The sequence below is a fragment of the Salvelinus namaycush genome, chromosome 24, assembly GCF_016432855.1.
Source record: "Salvelinus namaycush isolate Seneca chromosome 24, SaNama_1.0, whole genome shotgun sequence".
Classification (NCBI taxonomy): Eukaryota; Metazoa; Chordata; class Actinopteri; order Salmoniformes; family Salmonidae; genus Salvelinus; species Salvelinus namaycush.
Genome location: NC_052330.1, coordinates 6,189,773 through 6,208,387, shown reverse-complemented (window position 1 = coordinate 6,208,387; position 18,615 = coordinate 6,189,773). Strand labels below are relative to the sequence as shown.

Below are 18,615 nucleotides of genomic sequence, written 5' to 3'. Positions count from 1 at the left end.
ATGCTTTTCAATTAAGCAAATGTAAGGAAAACATCACAAAAAAAAGTTATATTTGTTGGAGGCCTTTGCATAACTCGTAAAATCCCTTTTTACTTTTGATATGAACGAAATTGTCCAGACGGTGTTTGCAAGATATTCTCTTCAGAGTTGTTTGTTTCCATTTTTGCTTTGTGATCCAACGTAAAACCCTGAACCGAATTAGATACAGGAAGTCATTAAACAGGTTTTGCTCGATCTTCTACTTTAAAAGGGAACTCGTTTTCATCTAGTTCTGTACATAATGGCATTTATGTATGTAACAATTTTTACGAATAACGAAACATGTATATCCAAGTTTCTGTTAGATTTCCCTTTCTGGGCCGGTATAAAAGTAATTTAATGTAGGTTAAGCCATGAATAATAACCACATCAAACTGACAGAGGTTTATTCACGGCCATAAATATTCAAGATCAATCCACAGTCCACCCAAAAACATAAATTAATTAATAATATGAGCATTTTGCGCACTTTACAACAGAAATAACATTCCTTTATAACATTCATTTGGCAAACATTATAAAAAGAACGGAATTTCAAGAACCCTAACATTGTCCAGACCCATCAGCTCTGATGTGGGTAAAATATAGATCATAATATCAATCCCTTTCTTTCGATTGTATTCTACCAAGTCCATTGGTACATTTGCGCCATATGATGCACACTGGGCAGCTGTGAGATGGCGTCGGGGCTGTAGTGAGAGCGCATATGCATGTGATGGAGAGAATAGGCGCTATACGCCGACAGAGGTATTCCAGCCCTGAATGAGGCCTCAAGATCCTGAGTTTTGTTAGTGTCACATGGCTTTCCATCCCGAACCAAAACCGGAATGGCCACCCGTCTTGGGGACACGAGATGAACCATCTCCATCCCATTCTCAGCGCGTGCTCTCTTCATTTTATACCGGTGATTCTGGAACCAGATCTTCACCTGGGTCGGTGTCAGTAGTAGTGCATTCGCAAGGCGCTCCCTCTCCGGCGCGGAGAGATATCTCTGTTGTCGGAATCGTCGCTCAAGTTCGTAGGTTTGAGCTTTGGAAAACAGCACTCTCCTTTTCCTCTTCTTTCCCGAGTCGCTGCTGTCACCTGTGGCGTCCCTGTCGATATCTTGGGATTCGTCGGCGGACAGCTCTGGATATTTCGGTTCGTTTCGAGAATCAACTGACAAACCATGCACTGTTTGAAAGGAAACAAAGTGGGTCTGGTTATCAACTAGGGTTGACAACAAACGCTATGAAATGGGGCTACATACATTTCTTAATTTCTGACAACAAATCTTCATTTTATAGCAATTTGTTGAATATAAAAAATATTGAAGAGACTACTAATAATCGAAAAAAATGGCCTATTGGTGACAAAAAGGTAAATATTTTGATCAGGCTCTACGCATAGATAGGCTATTTAAAATTGCATTACGAACGGATAATATTATAAATTCTGATTGGACATGGATAGACTAATATTTTAATGGTAGCCTAATAAGTTAAAACAATACATGTTTAAATGAAATAAATGAAATCGTGACGTTTTGCATAACAAACCAAAACATGAATGCAAATGTTTTTAATAATGACATAGGCCTATAACCTAACGGATGAGATATGACTAGAAAGTGGACGAATCAATTAGTTCTATACCTTGATGTTTACGAAACGAACTTTTTTAAGCTACTCACATGAATACTGGATGGTGCTGGAGGAGGCAAGCCATCTTGAGTAGGGATTACCACCACCATCACACAAAAGGCTCTTCTTGTAAGGCACATTTCCAGTGTCTTCAGAAGATGGATTTTGCGTCAAAGTCTCAGTCGTTTCCACCTCGTTCTCATCTTCAGTCTCCTCCGTTTCAGAACCTCCATTGGTGTCGGGGAGATCCAGAAGGTCCTTTACAGAGAAGCCCGTCTTTGTGTTGCTGAACGACATGGTGTGAGAAAGTATGTGACGCGCACTGTAAACAAGTGTTCGTTTTTTCCCCCTGCTACTGTTCTGAACCAGTAAAACTGACTAAGAGTACAGTATTTATAGATGAGGTTTTAAGATGTTCAGGGTTGTGTCCTTTTGGGTTAAGCTAAACGGAGACTTAGTCGGCATGCAAGAGTTCACCGTTGGCTCGTCGAGAGGACTCCAATGTGCTGGTCATGGAGGAGCGCAGGAGTTGATGGAGAGGAGAGGCTCATGGATAAAGCAGGACTAGGAGCACTGGCATAAAGGAAGCTATCACCAGACGTATTGGTCCATATAATGTTCGTTGAAACACTGAATCTGCATTGGAAAATGAATCGGAATAACGGAGAAAGACTCAACGCGTGTAGGCGGGTCCTTGGAGTCAAGTGGATGAAGACTGTGGGTGTGAATTTCTCGGGTTCGGGGACATCCGAATCTCTGTCATTGGTTCTTCAGAAATGTGATGACTGGTATTATGGGACAGTTAATCACCGAGATGGGGAGGGACATTTGTGCATGTAAATGACATACAAACCATTACAATATATTGCTTCAAAGCATCATACAAATACTATTTATTTAAGAGCAAAAACATCATTTTGAGATGTATTTTATTACCCTAAAGATCGAAATGTGAATTTTGGGGGTGTAATATGGGTAGGCTAATTCATGAAATCCTTTTAGGTCAATATTTTGGTTCAGGCTTAACTCAAGTAGCGCGTAGGGCATCATGAATGAAACATAGCCTTACATAGAATGTTGTTTGCAATTTAAGCGTCTTATCTCTGAAAGGTGTTGATAGGCTATATGCTGTTTTATTTGGATACATTTCACGCTCTAAGAAAATAATAATACATTCCGTTTATTGGGACACTGACTAGGCCTATACAGAATTTGTATTAGGCTACACTTGTTAATGTTGTCTTTATCGTCGGTATTACTATGATAATTATTACCATATCATTAGTTCTGCTCACTATTTATCTGTCAGAAATATCTAACTGCACCGGCTGGTCTCATAGATTAGACGTAACATAGCAAACGGAAATCCGGCACACTCAAATTAGTATGATATGTTACGTTTGGTAGTGTTACGTAAGACAGATGGTTACTTAAGGCAACAACAAAAGTAGGGTCGTTGGTCAGCGTGGATGGGTGGACGTATAACGCTAACGTAATACATACCATATGATACACAACATATCATACAAAATGGATTGTCTCAGATTAATTTAAAGAATCATATGAAATGCTCTGAGACCAGGTTGCAGCGCAGCCTCCATCCGCCCACGCATCACCTGGGCATATCCATTGCAACACAATGTAATACAAGTATATTCCTTGGGAATATTAGCTTACAATTTCTTTATAACAATAACAATTATTTTATTGCAGCAATTGGTCGTGTTTAATTCACGTGGGAAATCGAATGATAAGCTCTTGAGTCAACATAAGACGCTGACTATCATGTTCATATTTTTCTTTTTAGATATTTTTATTCTCCCCTTCTCTATGCTCCAACGCCCTCATCTCGTATGTGATGTGGGTGACAATGATTCTCGTTCTCAGCGAATCCTTCGGGCGTCCTGGGTGGTCGTACTAAGCAAACACACGTACAAACCGACTGCTAAGCTGCGGACAATGAAGGAAATGTAGACAAATGTCCTGCTTCTTTTGGAAGTTTTTGTGCGGGCTGAGATTTAGCATTTGTTTCGGGGGCAAGAGAATAGATGATTGACGCCCCCCTTACAATGCGCCGTAACTGTTTGGAATAAATCCGCGGTTCCTCCTGGTTGTCATGGTGTTCAACTGCTTTCAATGAACTATCTCTTCATTCACCTCTGACCCCCGCAGCCTCTAACACACACACACACACACACACACACACACACACACACACACACACACACACACACACACACACACACACACACACACACACACACACACACACACACACACACACACACACACACACACACACACACACACACATTATTATTATTATTGTATTATTACTTTGGTAGCACTTGCGCATTTGTTTGACCAGCAAAGCGGTTCTCAAACACATTTCGACAGGGCGAGAGGCTATCGCTTACAAGACCACTTCACCGATATTTACATGTTTACTCTCTCACTCACAGTGTACACACCATAGAATTACAATCTCTATGGTACACACTGCTGCCTATATGGCCTAAAGAGTCGAATCACCTCTCATTGTGCCCATGCACGTTCTGATGGCCTGCTTCTTGAGATATAATCACTCCATGAAGGGTCCTTCCTTCGAATGTACACTGCTTTATTTCCGGACAAATACGACGTTTCTGTAATTGATATATGATTGATTAATGGCTTATTAAAGCACACATATTCATGAGCCTCGTAGCCCAAAGGCAACGTTTGCCAGACTGTGAACCTTATTTTGTCGTTATTATCAACACATCGTGATGCTACTTGGATTTGGCAACTACTGATCAATGTTCAACATAATCAAGTGGCCTCAGTCCAAGAGAGAGAACTCAGGACATGTCCAAGCAGAAGCTTCTCTGCCTTCTCAAAGGAGCAAACAAAGAAACATTCCACATGTCCATCCCCAGCAGCTTCTCCGATAGAGCGGCGTTGGTTTATTCTAACCTTTAGGGTCCGAGCGCCCCAACAATCCACGACATTGGATACGACAATAAACATAATTCTTAGGGCAAGGGGGGAAAAAACAATATTGTGATCATTCTGGCATTTCTTCATGCAATACTGTATCAATTCAACAGCTAAATTATATGTCAGATATATTCTGACATTAAGGAGTTGTAAGCAGATTAATCAGGCAAAAAGTTTACTTCCTGGCCATATTTTAAATACTTTAGTACCATAGTATTCCAAATGCATTACAAAACCCCTTAGTTCCACCCTATTACAGAATAGGCTACATAGAGAATTGTGAGGCATAAATAATCCCAATATGAACGTAATCGTGACCTTCATATCATGATACATCATAAGGTCCCTGCCAGCCCTAATCATTCTTCATGCAGGCAGATCCCGGTTTTAAAATGAAATCAGCCCAGACAGAGTATTGAGAGAAGAGAACCAGTATGAAGAGGTGCCAGAGTGCAGAGCATCTAGGTGGAGCTGTCCCACTGTTACCACAACGTTGGTAAGTGACACTAAGTGGCAGCATGAGGGAGGAGTAAGCATTTACAACTGCCTGCCCAGTAAGCACATGCAGATAAACACACGCGCACACACGCACACGCGCACCCACACAAAAAAAGCCTTAAACCAATCCCATCATTGCTCTCAGAAGTACTTCTTCGTCTAGAGTGTCACCTACTGGCACTCGCTGACACTGGCTTACATCTACTAGTAGTATTCCCCATCAAACTATGTTCCATTTCAAATGTTCCATTTAAGTTAGCAGATGGCATCATTTAACTAGACCAGAACATGTTCCACCTGTCAACATTTCAATCACTCATTTAAAGATGACATTAGATGAAAAGTATATGAGGTCACTGATAAAGTGACCAAATTGGTGACAACATAAGTGCCATCGATAGGAGATGTGTCAGGCATAATAAAAGTCAGCACAGTTGAAATACTAACACTGCACCTGTAATTCAACCTGCCACGTCTGCATAGCATAAAGGTATGCACATGAGCCTCAAATAGCGTGTTCAATCCAAAACAATAGGTCACGCTGCTGGATATGGACTGTAATGTACATGTTTGTCCAGATGGTGGCGCCTTTGCATCAGTAATCAAGCTGACAACAGAGGTTAGAGGCGTTCATCAACAGGAAGAAAACGGTTTGCGAAAGACAGCAGTAAATTGCTTTCAGGTTGTGAAAAACAGGTTAAATTCACACAGACAGTATGTGAAATATCCCTGTAATAAGGCGCCAAGTTCCAAATGAACAAACAGAGATTATCAACGGATATGAATTGATTTCGCTCTGCTGTTCCCATACAGGTTCATATACAGTGCATACACGTTGCTGTATTCGTTTTTTGCAGAATATAAAGGTAGGAAAAACCTATAGCTGCTAATAAGTAGACCAAAGTCAGAGGTAAACACCACTGAACTGACAGTGCTTATCACCCGCTGTGAATTCTAGAATTCACTGACTTCTCAGCTTTTTCCCCCATTTCCACCCCTTAGTGGTATGCCTTTCCTCTTTCGAGCAACTCTATAACTACAATACATACATACTAACAGTCATACTGATACAATATATATTTGCCTCGTAAGTATATTTGCATCATCTATAAATATTCACGATTTGCGGTCAACTGAGTGTGAGAGTGGATTGTCTCTGGCCTGTAGAGTAGGATAGGGCTATACTATACTCACCGCTAACCAGCTGTCTCTTACAGTAAGTGTTGACATAATGCACAATGGCCACCATGCAGTTCTACAGGACTGGAGAGACCGCAATGCCGCTGCTCTTGAGAATAGAATCACTTTATTTTTCTTGTAAGGGAACTTATTAAAGAGTCATGTCAAAAGTCAGACCTCCATTATTATGATTAAAAAATATATATATATTTTAAATGACCTCTTCGCAGTTCCACCCAAAACACATGTGCTTTTGTATTGTACATAGTAGTGCACAGGGACCAGCTAAGGTCGTCGTACTGATAGAATAATTACCGTTGCAGAAAAATAGGTAGTCTAAGTGTCACCTACACTGGTTTATAAGGAGTGTGTATCTAAGTGATGATCCAGCAGCATGCAAAATAATTCTGTAATGACAGACTTACATGTCCTCCTTTATATTCCATTACAGCGTAATTATCTATGTTATTCATATCAATGTAAGAACTATTCTTCAGTGACAACTTTCAAGATTGTGACTTTAATTGTTCCAAACAGGCTCTTTAATGATCAGATGTTACTATATGAGAGAACAACATGGCCATCCAATAATATAAATAGGCGTACAACTCATGTCGGCTTATTGTGCATATGGATTTAACTGACATCTACAAAAGAGAATTTAACGAGTTGTGAGATTAACAAGGCTGAAGTGTCTGGGCAGCTATAATTTACACTTAGTCTAAGACTAGGCCTAATCTGTATACAGGAAAATGGCCCTGTAGGAACATGGTAACTTAATTTTAATGCAGAATAAAAAGCATTCTCAATGGAGACTCTATTAAAAGTGTTTGTTATTCTTAGTCTAGGATTAGGCTTAATCTATGTCCGGGAAACTGTCCCATAGAGCCTAGACCATCCATAGCATGGGCACCATAGAGAACATATAAATGACTGTGTTCTATATACATGCAATTCTATGATGTGCACAGCCTCATCTGGAGGATGCAGAGAACTGCACAGCCAAGTCCTGGCAGCAGGATGACCCAGTCAGGGGCCCCACAGACAGGCTAATGCAACAGGGAAAACATAAGATGGAGCTCACATCTAACAACAGAATATCCAAAAAGGAAACATTGACTGTCTTTAGTTTTGTAGACTGCATGCAAATTAGTGTAGGATATTTATGGGGAATTGTCAATATTATTGAAATATTTTCTTGAGAAAATAGACTTGAAAAATGAATATCTTGCAGAAGCTACATTTCTCTACTGAATGCATCACACCTCATCTCCAAACCCATATCAGATCAAGCCAAGGACATGGATGGGCTCTTAATTGTGATCAGCATATCGATTTACAGAGTACTACAACCAAGTCACATGTGCGTGGCAGGCAGCCTAGTGGTATAGCATTGTGCCAGTAAACAAAAGGCCACTAGTTCAAATCGGCCAATCCCAGAACTGACAAGGTGGAAAAATCCCTTAAGCAAGACACAATCTTAGTTTTTCCAGGTTTGCTGTTAATAATGATTGACCATTGCTGTGACCGCACTCTCCAAGGCTGTCTCAGGGAGAGTTGGGATATGTAATAAACACATTTCCAATTCATGCATATACAGTAATACACACTTCCCAGCTAGCACATTTGGTTCCTTGGAAGTTGTTGGAACGTATGTTACTGGTTGTGGGAATGAAACCATTTGTTTCCTGACTGGTAAAACTGATTTTTTTTTACTCTGGTTCCTTGAAAGTTTTCCTGGGAGGTTTTATTAACGCTCTGAGAAAGGAAATTATAAGTTATTTATTTGCATGGGTGGAAGTTTTGGATTTCCATGGTGACATCACCATGCGGTAAATTGGTTAATAGACCAATAACAAAGAGAGTTCTAAACTTTTCTGCCAATAACATCTAGTTTTCAGTTTTCCCCTCCCCACTCAGACCACTCCGAGACACTACTAGTAGAATTCTTGCTTGAGAAATCGTTTTTTGCTAAAAAGCTATTTTTGTCCATTTTAATGGAAATCTATTACAGGAAAGTACTTAATTGTTACCCCGGAAATGATTTGTTATTGATATAAAAACGGTTGCGTTGAGATTTTAGGTGTGTTCAGGTGTGTTGGCCGTGCCCAATAATTGGCCAGACCTGGTTCTCTACTGAATGCATCACACCTCATCTCCAAACCCATATCAGATCAAGCAAAGGACATGGATGGGCTCTTAATTGTGATCAGCATATCGATTTACAGAGTACTACAACCAAGTCACATGTGCGTGGCAGGCAGCCTAGTGGTATAGCGTTGGGCCAGTAAACAAAAGGCCACTAGTTCAAATCAGTCAATCCCAGAACTGACAAGGTGGGAAAATCTGATAAGGTCCTTTGCAGATTGTATTTTCAACCAGCAGCTATCAAGAGATAACACTGATCCATGTTTTCACACTTTTACAGTATTAGTTTCATTAGCTGTTGTAAAATATGATATAAAATACAGAAAAACTGTCAGGATGGTGTATTGGAGGCGAAGTCAAGTGCAGGAGAGCAGATTATAATGAACAGGCACTTTATTATAGTTCCAAAAAAATGAGAGCACTACATGAAACAAACGCGCTCAAAAAACAGAACATAAATGCAGAGCGCGTAAACTAACACCACCTAACATGAAAACAATTACACACAACACATGATGGGAAACAGAGAGTTAAATACAAGTAGCTTAATGGGGAAATGAAAACCAGGTGTGTATGGAAACAAGACAAGACAAATGGATATACGAAAAATGGAGCGGCGATGGCTAGAAAGCCGGGGACGTCGATTGCCGAACGCCGCCCGAACAAGGAGAGGGGCTGACGTCGGCAGAAGTCGCGACAGTACCCCCCCTTGACGCGCGGCTCCAGCGGCGCGCCGACACCGGCCTCGAGGACGACCCGGAGGACAAGGCGCAGGGCGATCCGCCCAGCGACGGTGAAACTCATGCAGTAGTTCAGGATCCAAAACATCTGCAACCGGAACCCAGCACCTCTCCTCTGGCCCGTACCCCTCCACGAGGTACTGAAGGCCCCCAACCCGACGCCTCGAATCCAGGATGGAACGAATGATGTACGCCGGGGCCCCCTCGATGTCCAAAGGGGGCGGAGGGACCTCCGGCACCTCAGATTCCTGGAGCGGACCAGCCACCACCAGCCTGAGGAGAGACACATGGAACGAGGGCTTAATACGATAATCAGAGGGAAGCTGTAATCTATAACATACCTCGTTCACCCTCCTCAGGACTTTAAATGGCCCCACAAACCGCGTACCCAGCTTCCGGCAGGGCAGGCGGAGGGGCAGGTCGAGAGCCAGACCCGGTCCCCCGGTGCGAACACTGGGGTCTCACTGCGGTGACGGTCTGCGCTGGCTTTCTGGTGACGCGCGGCTCGCTGGAGATGGACACGAGTGGCCTCCCATGTCTCCTCCGCGCGCCTAAACCAGTCGTCCACCGCAGGAGTCTCGGTCTGACCCTGATGCCACGGTGCCAGAACCGGCTGGTACCCCAATACGCACTGAAATGGGGAGAGGTTAGTGGAGGAGTGGCGAAGCGAGTTCTGTGCCATCTCTGCCCAGGAAACAAACGCTGCCCACTCCACCGGCCGGTCCTGGAAATAGGACCGCAGAAACCTGCCCACATCCTGGTTGACTCTCTCTACCTGCCCGTTATTCTCGGGGTGAAAACCTGAGGTAAGGCTAATCGAGACCCCCCAGACGTTCCATGAACACCTTCCAAAAACTCTCGATGTGAACTGGGGACCCCGATCAGACACTATATCCTCAGGCACACCGTAGTGCCGGAAGACGTGGGTAAACAGGGCCTCCGCAGTCTGTAGGGCCGTAGGGAGACCAGGTAGAGGGAGGAGACGACAGGACTCCACAACGACCAGGATCGTGGTATTTCCCTGTGAGGGGGAAGATACGTTAGGAAATCCACTGACAGATGTGACGAAGGTCGTTGTGGAACGGGTAAGGGATGTAACTTACCTCTGGGCAGGTGTCTCGGAGTCTTACACTGGGCACACACCGAGCAGGAGGAGACATAAACCCTCACGTCCTTAGCCAAAGTGGGCCACCAGTACTTCCCAGTCAGACAGCGCACCGTCCGACCGATCCCCGGATGACCAGAGGAGGGAGACGTGTGATCCCAAGAGATCAACTGGTCACGGACAGCAGACGGAACGTACACACGCCCAACGGGACACTGGAGGGGAGCGGGCTCTGTACGTAACGCCTGCTCAATGTCTGCATCCAGATCCCACATGACTGGCGCTACCAGGCAGGAGGCCGGGAGTATGGGAGTTTGATCCATGGGCCGCTCCTCTGTGTCATACAGCCGGGACAGTGCGTCTGCCTTTTAATTCTGGGAACTTGGTCTGTAAGACAGGGTAAACACAAAACGGGTAAAGAACATGGCCCACCTTTCCTGACGAGAATTCAGTCTCCTCGCTGCCCGGATGTACTCCAGGTTGCGATGGTCAGTCCAGATGAGAAAAGGGTGTTTAGCCCCCTCAAGCCAATGTCTCCACGCTTTCAACGCTTTAACCAACAACTCCTGGTCCCCCACATCATAGTTAAGCTCCGCTGGGCTGAGCTTCTTCGAGAAGAAGGCACAGGGGCGAAGTTTCGGTGGCGTGCCCGAGCGCTGTGAGAGCATGGCTCCTATCCCAGCCTCGGATGCGTCCACCTCCACTATGAATTCCAAAGAGGGATCCGGATGGGCCAGCACTGGAGCCGAAGTAAACAGAGCTCTTAGTTGCCTAAAAGCCCTGTCCGCCTCAGCCGACCACCACAACCTTACAGGACCCCCCTTCAGCAGTGAGGTAATGGGTGCAGCAACCTGGCCAAAACCCCGGATAATTCTCCGGTAGTAATTGGCAAACCCTAAAAATCACTGCACCTCCTTAACCGTGGTGGGAGTCGGCCAATTACACACGGCAGCAATGCGGTCACTCTCCATCTCCACTCCTGATGTGGAAATGCGATATCCTAGGAAGGAGACGACCTGCTGAAAGAACAGGCATTTCTCAGCCTTGACGTACAGGTCATGCTCCAACAGTCGTCCAAGGACCTTGCGCACCAAGGACACATGCTCGGCGCGTGTAGCGGAGTAAATCAGAATGTCATCGATATACACCACTTCACCCTGCCCGTGCAGGTCCCTGAAAATCTCGTCTACAAATGATTGGAAAACTGATGGAGCATTCATCAACCCGTACGGCATGACTAGGTTCTCATAATGCCCTGTGGTGGTACTAAACACTGTCTTCCACTCGTCTCCCTCCCGGATACACACCAGGTTATACACAGTCCTGAGATCCAGTTTCGTGAAGAAGCGCGCCCCATGCATTGACTCAATCGCCGTGGCGATAAGTGGTAGCGGGTAACTATACTCCACCGTGATTTTATTGAGACCTACTGAGACCTATTGAGACCTCTATAGTCAATGCACGGGCGTCCATCCTTCTTATTCACAAAAAAGAAACTCGAGGAGGCCGGTGAAGTAGAGGGCTGAATGTACCCCTGACGCAGGGATTCAGAGACATATGTATCCATAGCCACTGTCTCCGCCTGCGACAGGGGATACACGTGACTCCTGGGAAGCGTAGCGTCTGCCAGGAGATTTATCGCACAATCCCCCCGTCGATGAGGTGGTAATTTATTCGCCTTCTTTTTACAGAAGGCAAGAGCCAAATCGGCATATTCTGGGGGGATGGGCACGGTTGAGGCCTGGTCTGGACTTTCCACCGTGGTAGCACCAACGGAAACCCCTACACACCTCCCTGAGCACTCTCGCGACCACCCCGTGAGAGCCCTCTGTTGCCAGGAAATAGTGGGGTTATGTAGAGCCAACCAAGGAAGGCCTAGTACCACAGGAAACGCAGGAGAGTCAATGAGAAAGAGACTGATTCTCTCCTCATGATTCCCCTGCATAACCATGGCCAAGGAGATGGTGGCCTCCTTGATTAGCCCGGACCCTAATGGTCGACTATCTAGAGTGTGTACCGGGAAGGGTCTAACTATGGGAAAAATAGGGATCCCTAACCTAATGGCTAATGCTCTGTCGATAAAATTCCCAGCTGCGCCTGAATCGACGAGCGCCTTATGCTGGGAATGTGGGGAAAACTCAGGGAAACAAACAGTCACAAACAGTTGATCAACAGAGGACTCTGGATGAGTGTGGTGCAAACTCACCTGAGGTGACGCCAGAGTGCACTGCCTGTTGCATCGACTCCCAGAGGAACCAACACGGCACCGACCGGCAGTGTGTCCTCTGCGGCCACAGATGGCGCACGTGATGGCTCCTCCTCCAGTCTACCTATGAGCAGCCCCTCCTAACTCCATGGGCACCGGAGCAGGAGTGCTGGATGATGGAACTGACAGAGCCCCATCTGAACGTCCACGGGTGACCAGCAGGTTATCCAACCGGATGGACAAATCCACCTGTTGGTCGAAGGAAATGGTGGCATCCCTGCAGGCCAGTTCACGTCGGACGTCCTCTCGTAGGCTGCATCGATAATGGTCGATGAGGGCCCTGTCGTTCCAGCCTGCTCTGGCGGCCAAAGTCCGAAATTCCAGGGCGAAGTCCTGGGCGCTCCTCGTCCCGTGTCTCAGATGTAAGAGCCTCTCCCCCGCCGCTCTGCTCTCAGGTGGATGGTCGAAGACGGCCCTGAAGCGACGGGTGAACTCCTCGAAGTGGTCTGGCGCCGGGTCTCCTTCTCTCCACACAGCGTTTGCCCACTACAGCGCTCTTCTTGTGAGACAGGAGACGAGGGCGGCCCCTCTCTCCCCTCCTGAGGGAGCTGGGTGCACAGTGGCCAGGTAGAGGTCCAGTTGTAACCAGAATCCCTGGCACTGTGCTGCCGTTCCTTCATACTCTCTAGGAAGGGAGACACGCATCCCACTGGAATTCTCTCCGGATGGAACGGATGAAGACAACCCCGGTTGTGCTGGTCGAGGCATTGACTTCCTGTCTCTCCGAGCGGTCCATGGTCTGGACAACGCAATCCATCATGGCACCAAGATGATGTAACATGGCCGAATGTTCCTGGACGCCCTCCTCGACTCCTCTAACCGGGGTACCTGCTCCTGCTGACTCCATTGAAGGTGTGTAATTCTGTCAGGATGGTGTATTGGAGGCGAAGTCAAGTGCAGGAGAGCAGATTATAACGAAAAGGCGCACTTTTATTATAGTTCCAAAAAACGAGAGCACTACATGAATCAAACGCGCTCAAAAAACGGAACATAAAAGTAGAGCGCGTAAACTAACACCACCTAACATGAAAACAATTACACACAACACATGATGGGAAACAGAGAGTTAAATACAAGTAGCTTAATGGGGAAATGAAAACCAGGTGTGTATGGAAACAAGACAAGACAAATGGATATACGAAAGATGGAGCGGCGATGGCTAGAAAGCCGGTGACGTCGATTGCCGAACGCCGCCCGAACAAGGAGAGGGGTTGACTTCGGCAGAAGTCGTGACAAAAACTGAATTTTGACTGTACTGGGCCTTTTTGGTTGATGCTGAGAACTAAATATTTACAGTACCAGTCAAAAGTTTGGACACATCTACTCATTCAAGGGTTTTTGTTTATTTTTTACTGTTTTCTCCATTTTAGAATTATAGTGACGACATCAAAACTATAAAATAACACATATGGAATCATGTAGTAACCCAAAAAGTGTTAAACAAATATAAAATATTTTTTAAATTCTTCAAAGTAGCAACCCTTTGCCTTGATGACAGCTTTGCACAGTCTTGGCATTCTCTCAACCAGCTTCATGAGGAATGCTTTTCCAACAGTCTTGAAGGAGCTCCCACATATGCTGAGCACTTGTTGGCTGTTTTTCCTTCACTCTGCGGTCCAACTCATCCCAAACCATCTCAATTGGGTTGAGGTCAGGTGATTGTTGAGGCCATGTCACACAAATCTAAGTAGGAATGAATTAAGACTATATACATATGGACAAGCGATGTCAGAGCGGAACGGACTAACATACAGTAGAATAGTATAGAAAACAGTATTTACACATGAGATGAGTAATGCCAGGTATGTAAACATTAAGTGACTAAGATACCGTAGAATAGTATAGAATACAGTATAATCATATGAGATGAGTAATGCAAGATATGTAAACATTATTAAGTGACTAAGATACCGTAGAATAGTATAGAAAACAGTATATACATATGAGATTTGTAATGCCAGATATGTAAACATTATTAAAGTGACTAGTGTTCCATTCCTTGAAGTGGCCAGTGATTCCTAGTCTGTGCCTATAGGCAGCAGGCTCTAATGTGCTAGTGATGGCTGTTTAACAGTCCTTTAACAGTCCTGATGGCCTTGAGATAGAAGCTGTTTTTCAGTCTCTCGGTCCCAGCTTTGATGCACCTGTACTGACCTCGCCTTCTGGATGATAGCGGGGTGAACAGGCCGTGGCTCAGGTGGTTGATGTCCTTGATGATCTTTTTGGCATTCCTGTGACATCGAGTGCTGTAGGTGTCCTGGAGGGTGGGTAGTTTGCCCCAACTAAATATTTACAGTACCAGTCAAAAGTTTGGACACATCTACTCATTCAAGGGTTTTTGTTTATTTTTTACTGTTTTCTCCATTTTAGAATTATAGTGACGACATCAAAACTATAAAATAACACATATTATATCACGGTAATGTGTTGGGCAGACCGCAGCACCCTCTGGAGAGCCTTCCGGTTGCGGGTGGTGCAGTTGCCGTACCAGGCAGTGACACAGCCTGACAGGATGCTTTCAATTGTGCATCTGTAAATATTTGTGATGGTTTTAGGTGACAAGCCGCATTTCTTTAGCCTGCTGAGGTTGAAGAGGCTATGTTGTGCCTTCTTCACCACACTGTCTGTGTGGGTGGTCCATTTCAGTTTGTCAGTGATGTGTACGCCAAGGAACTTGAAGCTATCCACCTTCTCCACTGCTGTCCAGTCGATGTGGATAGGGGGGTGCACCCTCTGCTGTTTCCTGAAGTCCACAATCATCTTCTTTGTTTTGTTGACGTTGAGTGAGAGGTTGTTTTCCAGGCACCACACTCCCAGGGCCCTCACCCCCTCCCTGTAGGCTGTCTTGTCATCGTTGGTAATCAAGCCTACTAGTTGTGTCGTCTGCAAACTTGATGATTGAGTTGGAGGCTTGCTTGGCCATGCAGTCATGGGTGAACAGGGAGTACAAGAGGGGAAAGTGGAGGTGATGTTTCCTATCTTCACCACCTGGGGGCGGCCCGTCAGGAAGTCCAGGACCCAGTTGCACAGGGTGGGGTTCAGACCCAGGGCCTCGAGCTTAATGATGAGCTTGCGGCGTACTATGGTGTTGAATGCTGAGCTATAGACAATAAACAGCATTCTTACATAGGTATTCCTCTTGTCCAGATGGGATAGGCCAGTGTGCAGAGTGATGGCTATTCCATCATCTGTGGATATATTCGGGCGGTAAGCAAATTGAAGTGGGTCTAGGGTGGCAGGTAAGGTAGAAGTGATATGATCCTTGACTAGTCTCTCAAAGCACTTCATGATGACAGATGTGAGTGCTACGGGGCGATTGTCATTAAGTTCAGTTACCTTTGCCTTCTTGGGTACAGGAACAATGGTGGCCATCTTGAAGCATGTGGGGACAGCAGACTGGGATAGGGAGAGATTGAATATGCCCGTAAACACACCAGTCAGCTGGTATGCGCATGCTCTGAGGACGCGGCTAGGGATGCCGTAAACTTCAAAGTGTTTATTTTCAAATGGTACCAAGAAAATGCATATCCTTGCTCAGGGCCTGAGCTACAGGCAGTTAGATTTGGGTATGTGATTTTAGGTGAAAATTGAAAAAAGGGGCGGATCCTTAAGAGGTTTAAACACCCACCCGCTTAACCTGGAAGCCAGCCGCACCAATGTGTCGGAGGAAACACTGTTCACCTGTCGACCTAGGACAACCTGCAGGCGCCCGGCCCGCCACAAGGAGTCGCTAGAGCTCAATGAGCCAAGTAAAGCCTCCCAGGCCAAACCCTCCCTAACCCGAACAACGCTGGGCCAATTGTGCGCCGCCGTATGGGACTCCTGATCATGGCCTGTTGTGATACAGTCCGGGATCGAACCCAGGTCTGTAGTGATGCTCTAGCACTGCAATGCAGTGCCTTAGACCACTGCGCCCCCTGGGAGGACCAAAAATGTTGTTTCTTAACGGTCTTGGAACAATTTGAGAACATGACTTTAAATAGAACTATGAAGAAGCCAGTAAGAAACGTTATGCTGAAGTACTGAAATTCCCACAGAAGAACGTTGTTTCTTAACTATTTGAGAACATTCCCAATGTCAAACCAGTTGGAGAACATTCCCAGAACATTCCCAAAATTGAAATGAAATGTAACCATGTTTGAACTTTTAGGAAATGTTCTGTTGGAAGTATTAACAATGTAATTTTTTTGTCAAGTTCCTTAAATGTGCTCAGAATGTTCCAAAGCCAAGTTACTATTCTGCACCATTCCCACAAAGTTGTGGAAAGGTTTTGTATGCAAAATAACTATAGGACCACCACGTTCTCACCAAGCTCTATGGTTCTCACAACGTTATGTGCTAGCTGGGTTGTAAGCCTACATGTATGAAATAAGACAAATATTATCACCCACCGATTATTAAATCACAAAACCAGGTGTGTCTTTCTATAAACTATGTGCAATAAAATTCTTATCAAAAAAATCTGTTGTGCACATGCAGGTGTGGATATGCACTGTAGTCTATACTATTTTCAGTGACACCTTGCACGAGCCTTGTCTTGATCAAGTCCTCTGACTGAACGATGAGATCTTTAACCTCACAAACATTCAATCAAAAAAGAAAACACAGAAATTTTCTCAGTAACATAAAGAAAGAAAGAAAATTGAAACAATATTCTACCAGCCAGGTATAAACCTATACTTTCAGGGGTAATCACTTAAATAAATAAGTAGCCACCTCGCAGTACTCCGATGGCAGAAGCCTATCTAACAAAACAACAACAAAAAAGTTTCATCTTTTTAATTTTCATGGAAACATATCAATGCAGATCATTTGTAATCAATTTGAATTAATATGTCAAACAGCATACATGTAGTGAATAAAACAACGCCTTCTTGCTGAAATTATGGCTATAACGAAAGAAATGCTTCATTTGGTTATAGGCAAACAAGAAATAGCGTGGACCAATACACTATTAACATAGTTCTTCAGAGAAAAAGAGTGGCAAAAACCAAAATACACAGTATGCCTGCATGCCAAATATGTATAATGCAACCACTGTAATGAGCTGTACAGCAATCAGAAAGTATTCACACCCTTTGACCTTCTACACATTTTGCTGTTTGACAGCCTGCATTTAAAATGGATTACATTGAAAAAAGAAATTGTCACTGGCCTACACTCAATACCCCATAATATCAAAGTGGAATTATGTTTTTCGAAATGTTTACATATTAATTACAAATGAAAAACTAAAATGTCTTGAGTCAATAAGTATTCAACCCCTTTATTATGACAAGCCTAAAGAAGTTCAGGAGTAAAAATGTGCTTAACAAGTCACATAATAAGTTGCATGGACTCACTCTGGGTGCAATAATAGTGTTAACATGATTTAATTAATAACTACCTCATCTCGGTACCCCACACATACAAGTATATGTAAGGTCCCTCAATCAAGCAGTGAATTTCCAACAGAGATTCAACCACAGAGACCAGGGAGCTTTTCCAATGCCTCGAAATAGAAGGGCACCTATTGGTAGATGGGTAAAAAAAACAGACATTGAATATTGCTTTGAGCATGGTGAAGTTATTAATTAAACTTTGGATGTTGTATCAGTACACCCAGTCACTACAAAGATACAGGCGTCCTTCCCAACTCAGTTGCCAGAGAGGAAGGAAACCGCTCAGAGATTTCACCATGAGGCCAATCATGACTTTAAAACAGCTACAGAGTTCAATGGGGGATAGGTTACTCCACAATACTAACCTGACTGACAGAGTGAAAAGAAGGAAGCCTGTACAGAATAAAAATATTCAAAAACATGCATCTTGTTTGCAACAAGGCACTAAAGTAATAAAATAATTTGCAAAGCAATTCACGTTTTGTCCTGAAAACAAACTGTTATGTTTGGGGCAAATCCAATACAACACATTACTGAGTACCACTCTACATATTTTAAAACATGATGGTGGCTGCATCATGTTATGGGTATGTTTGCAATCGTTAAGAACTGTGGAGTATTTCAGGATAAAAAAGAAATGGAATGGAGCTAAGCACAG

General features: G+C 44.4%; 1 protein-coding gene across 1 annotated transcript; it reads right to left on the bottom strand.

The window, feature by feature from the left end:
* Window positions 1-661: 661 nt before the first annotated feature.
* On the bottom strand, window positions 662-1,964 carry LOC120019254 (homeobox protein Nkx-2.2a-like). The gene is made up of 2 exons (XM_038962571.1): window positions 1,712-1,964; window positions 662-1,212 (listed from the first exon to the last, which is right to left on the bottom strand). Exons 1-2 carry the CDS (start codon window positions 1,956-1,958, stop codon window positions 662-664), a joined length of 798 nt encoding a protein of 265 aa, XP_038818499.1. The 5' UTR covers window positions 1,959-1,964.
* Between the last annotated feature and the right edge of the window lie 16,651 nt (window positions 1,965-18,615).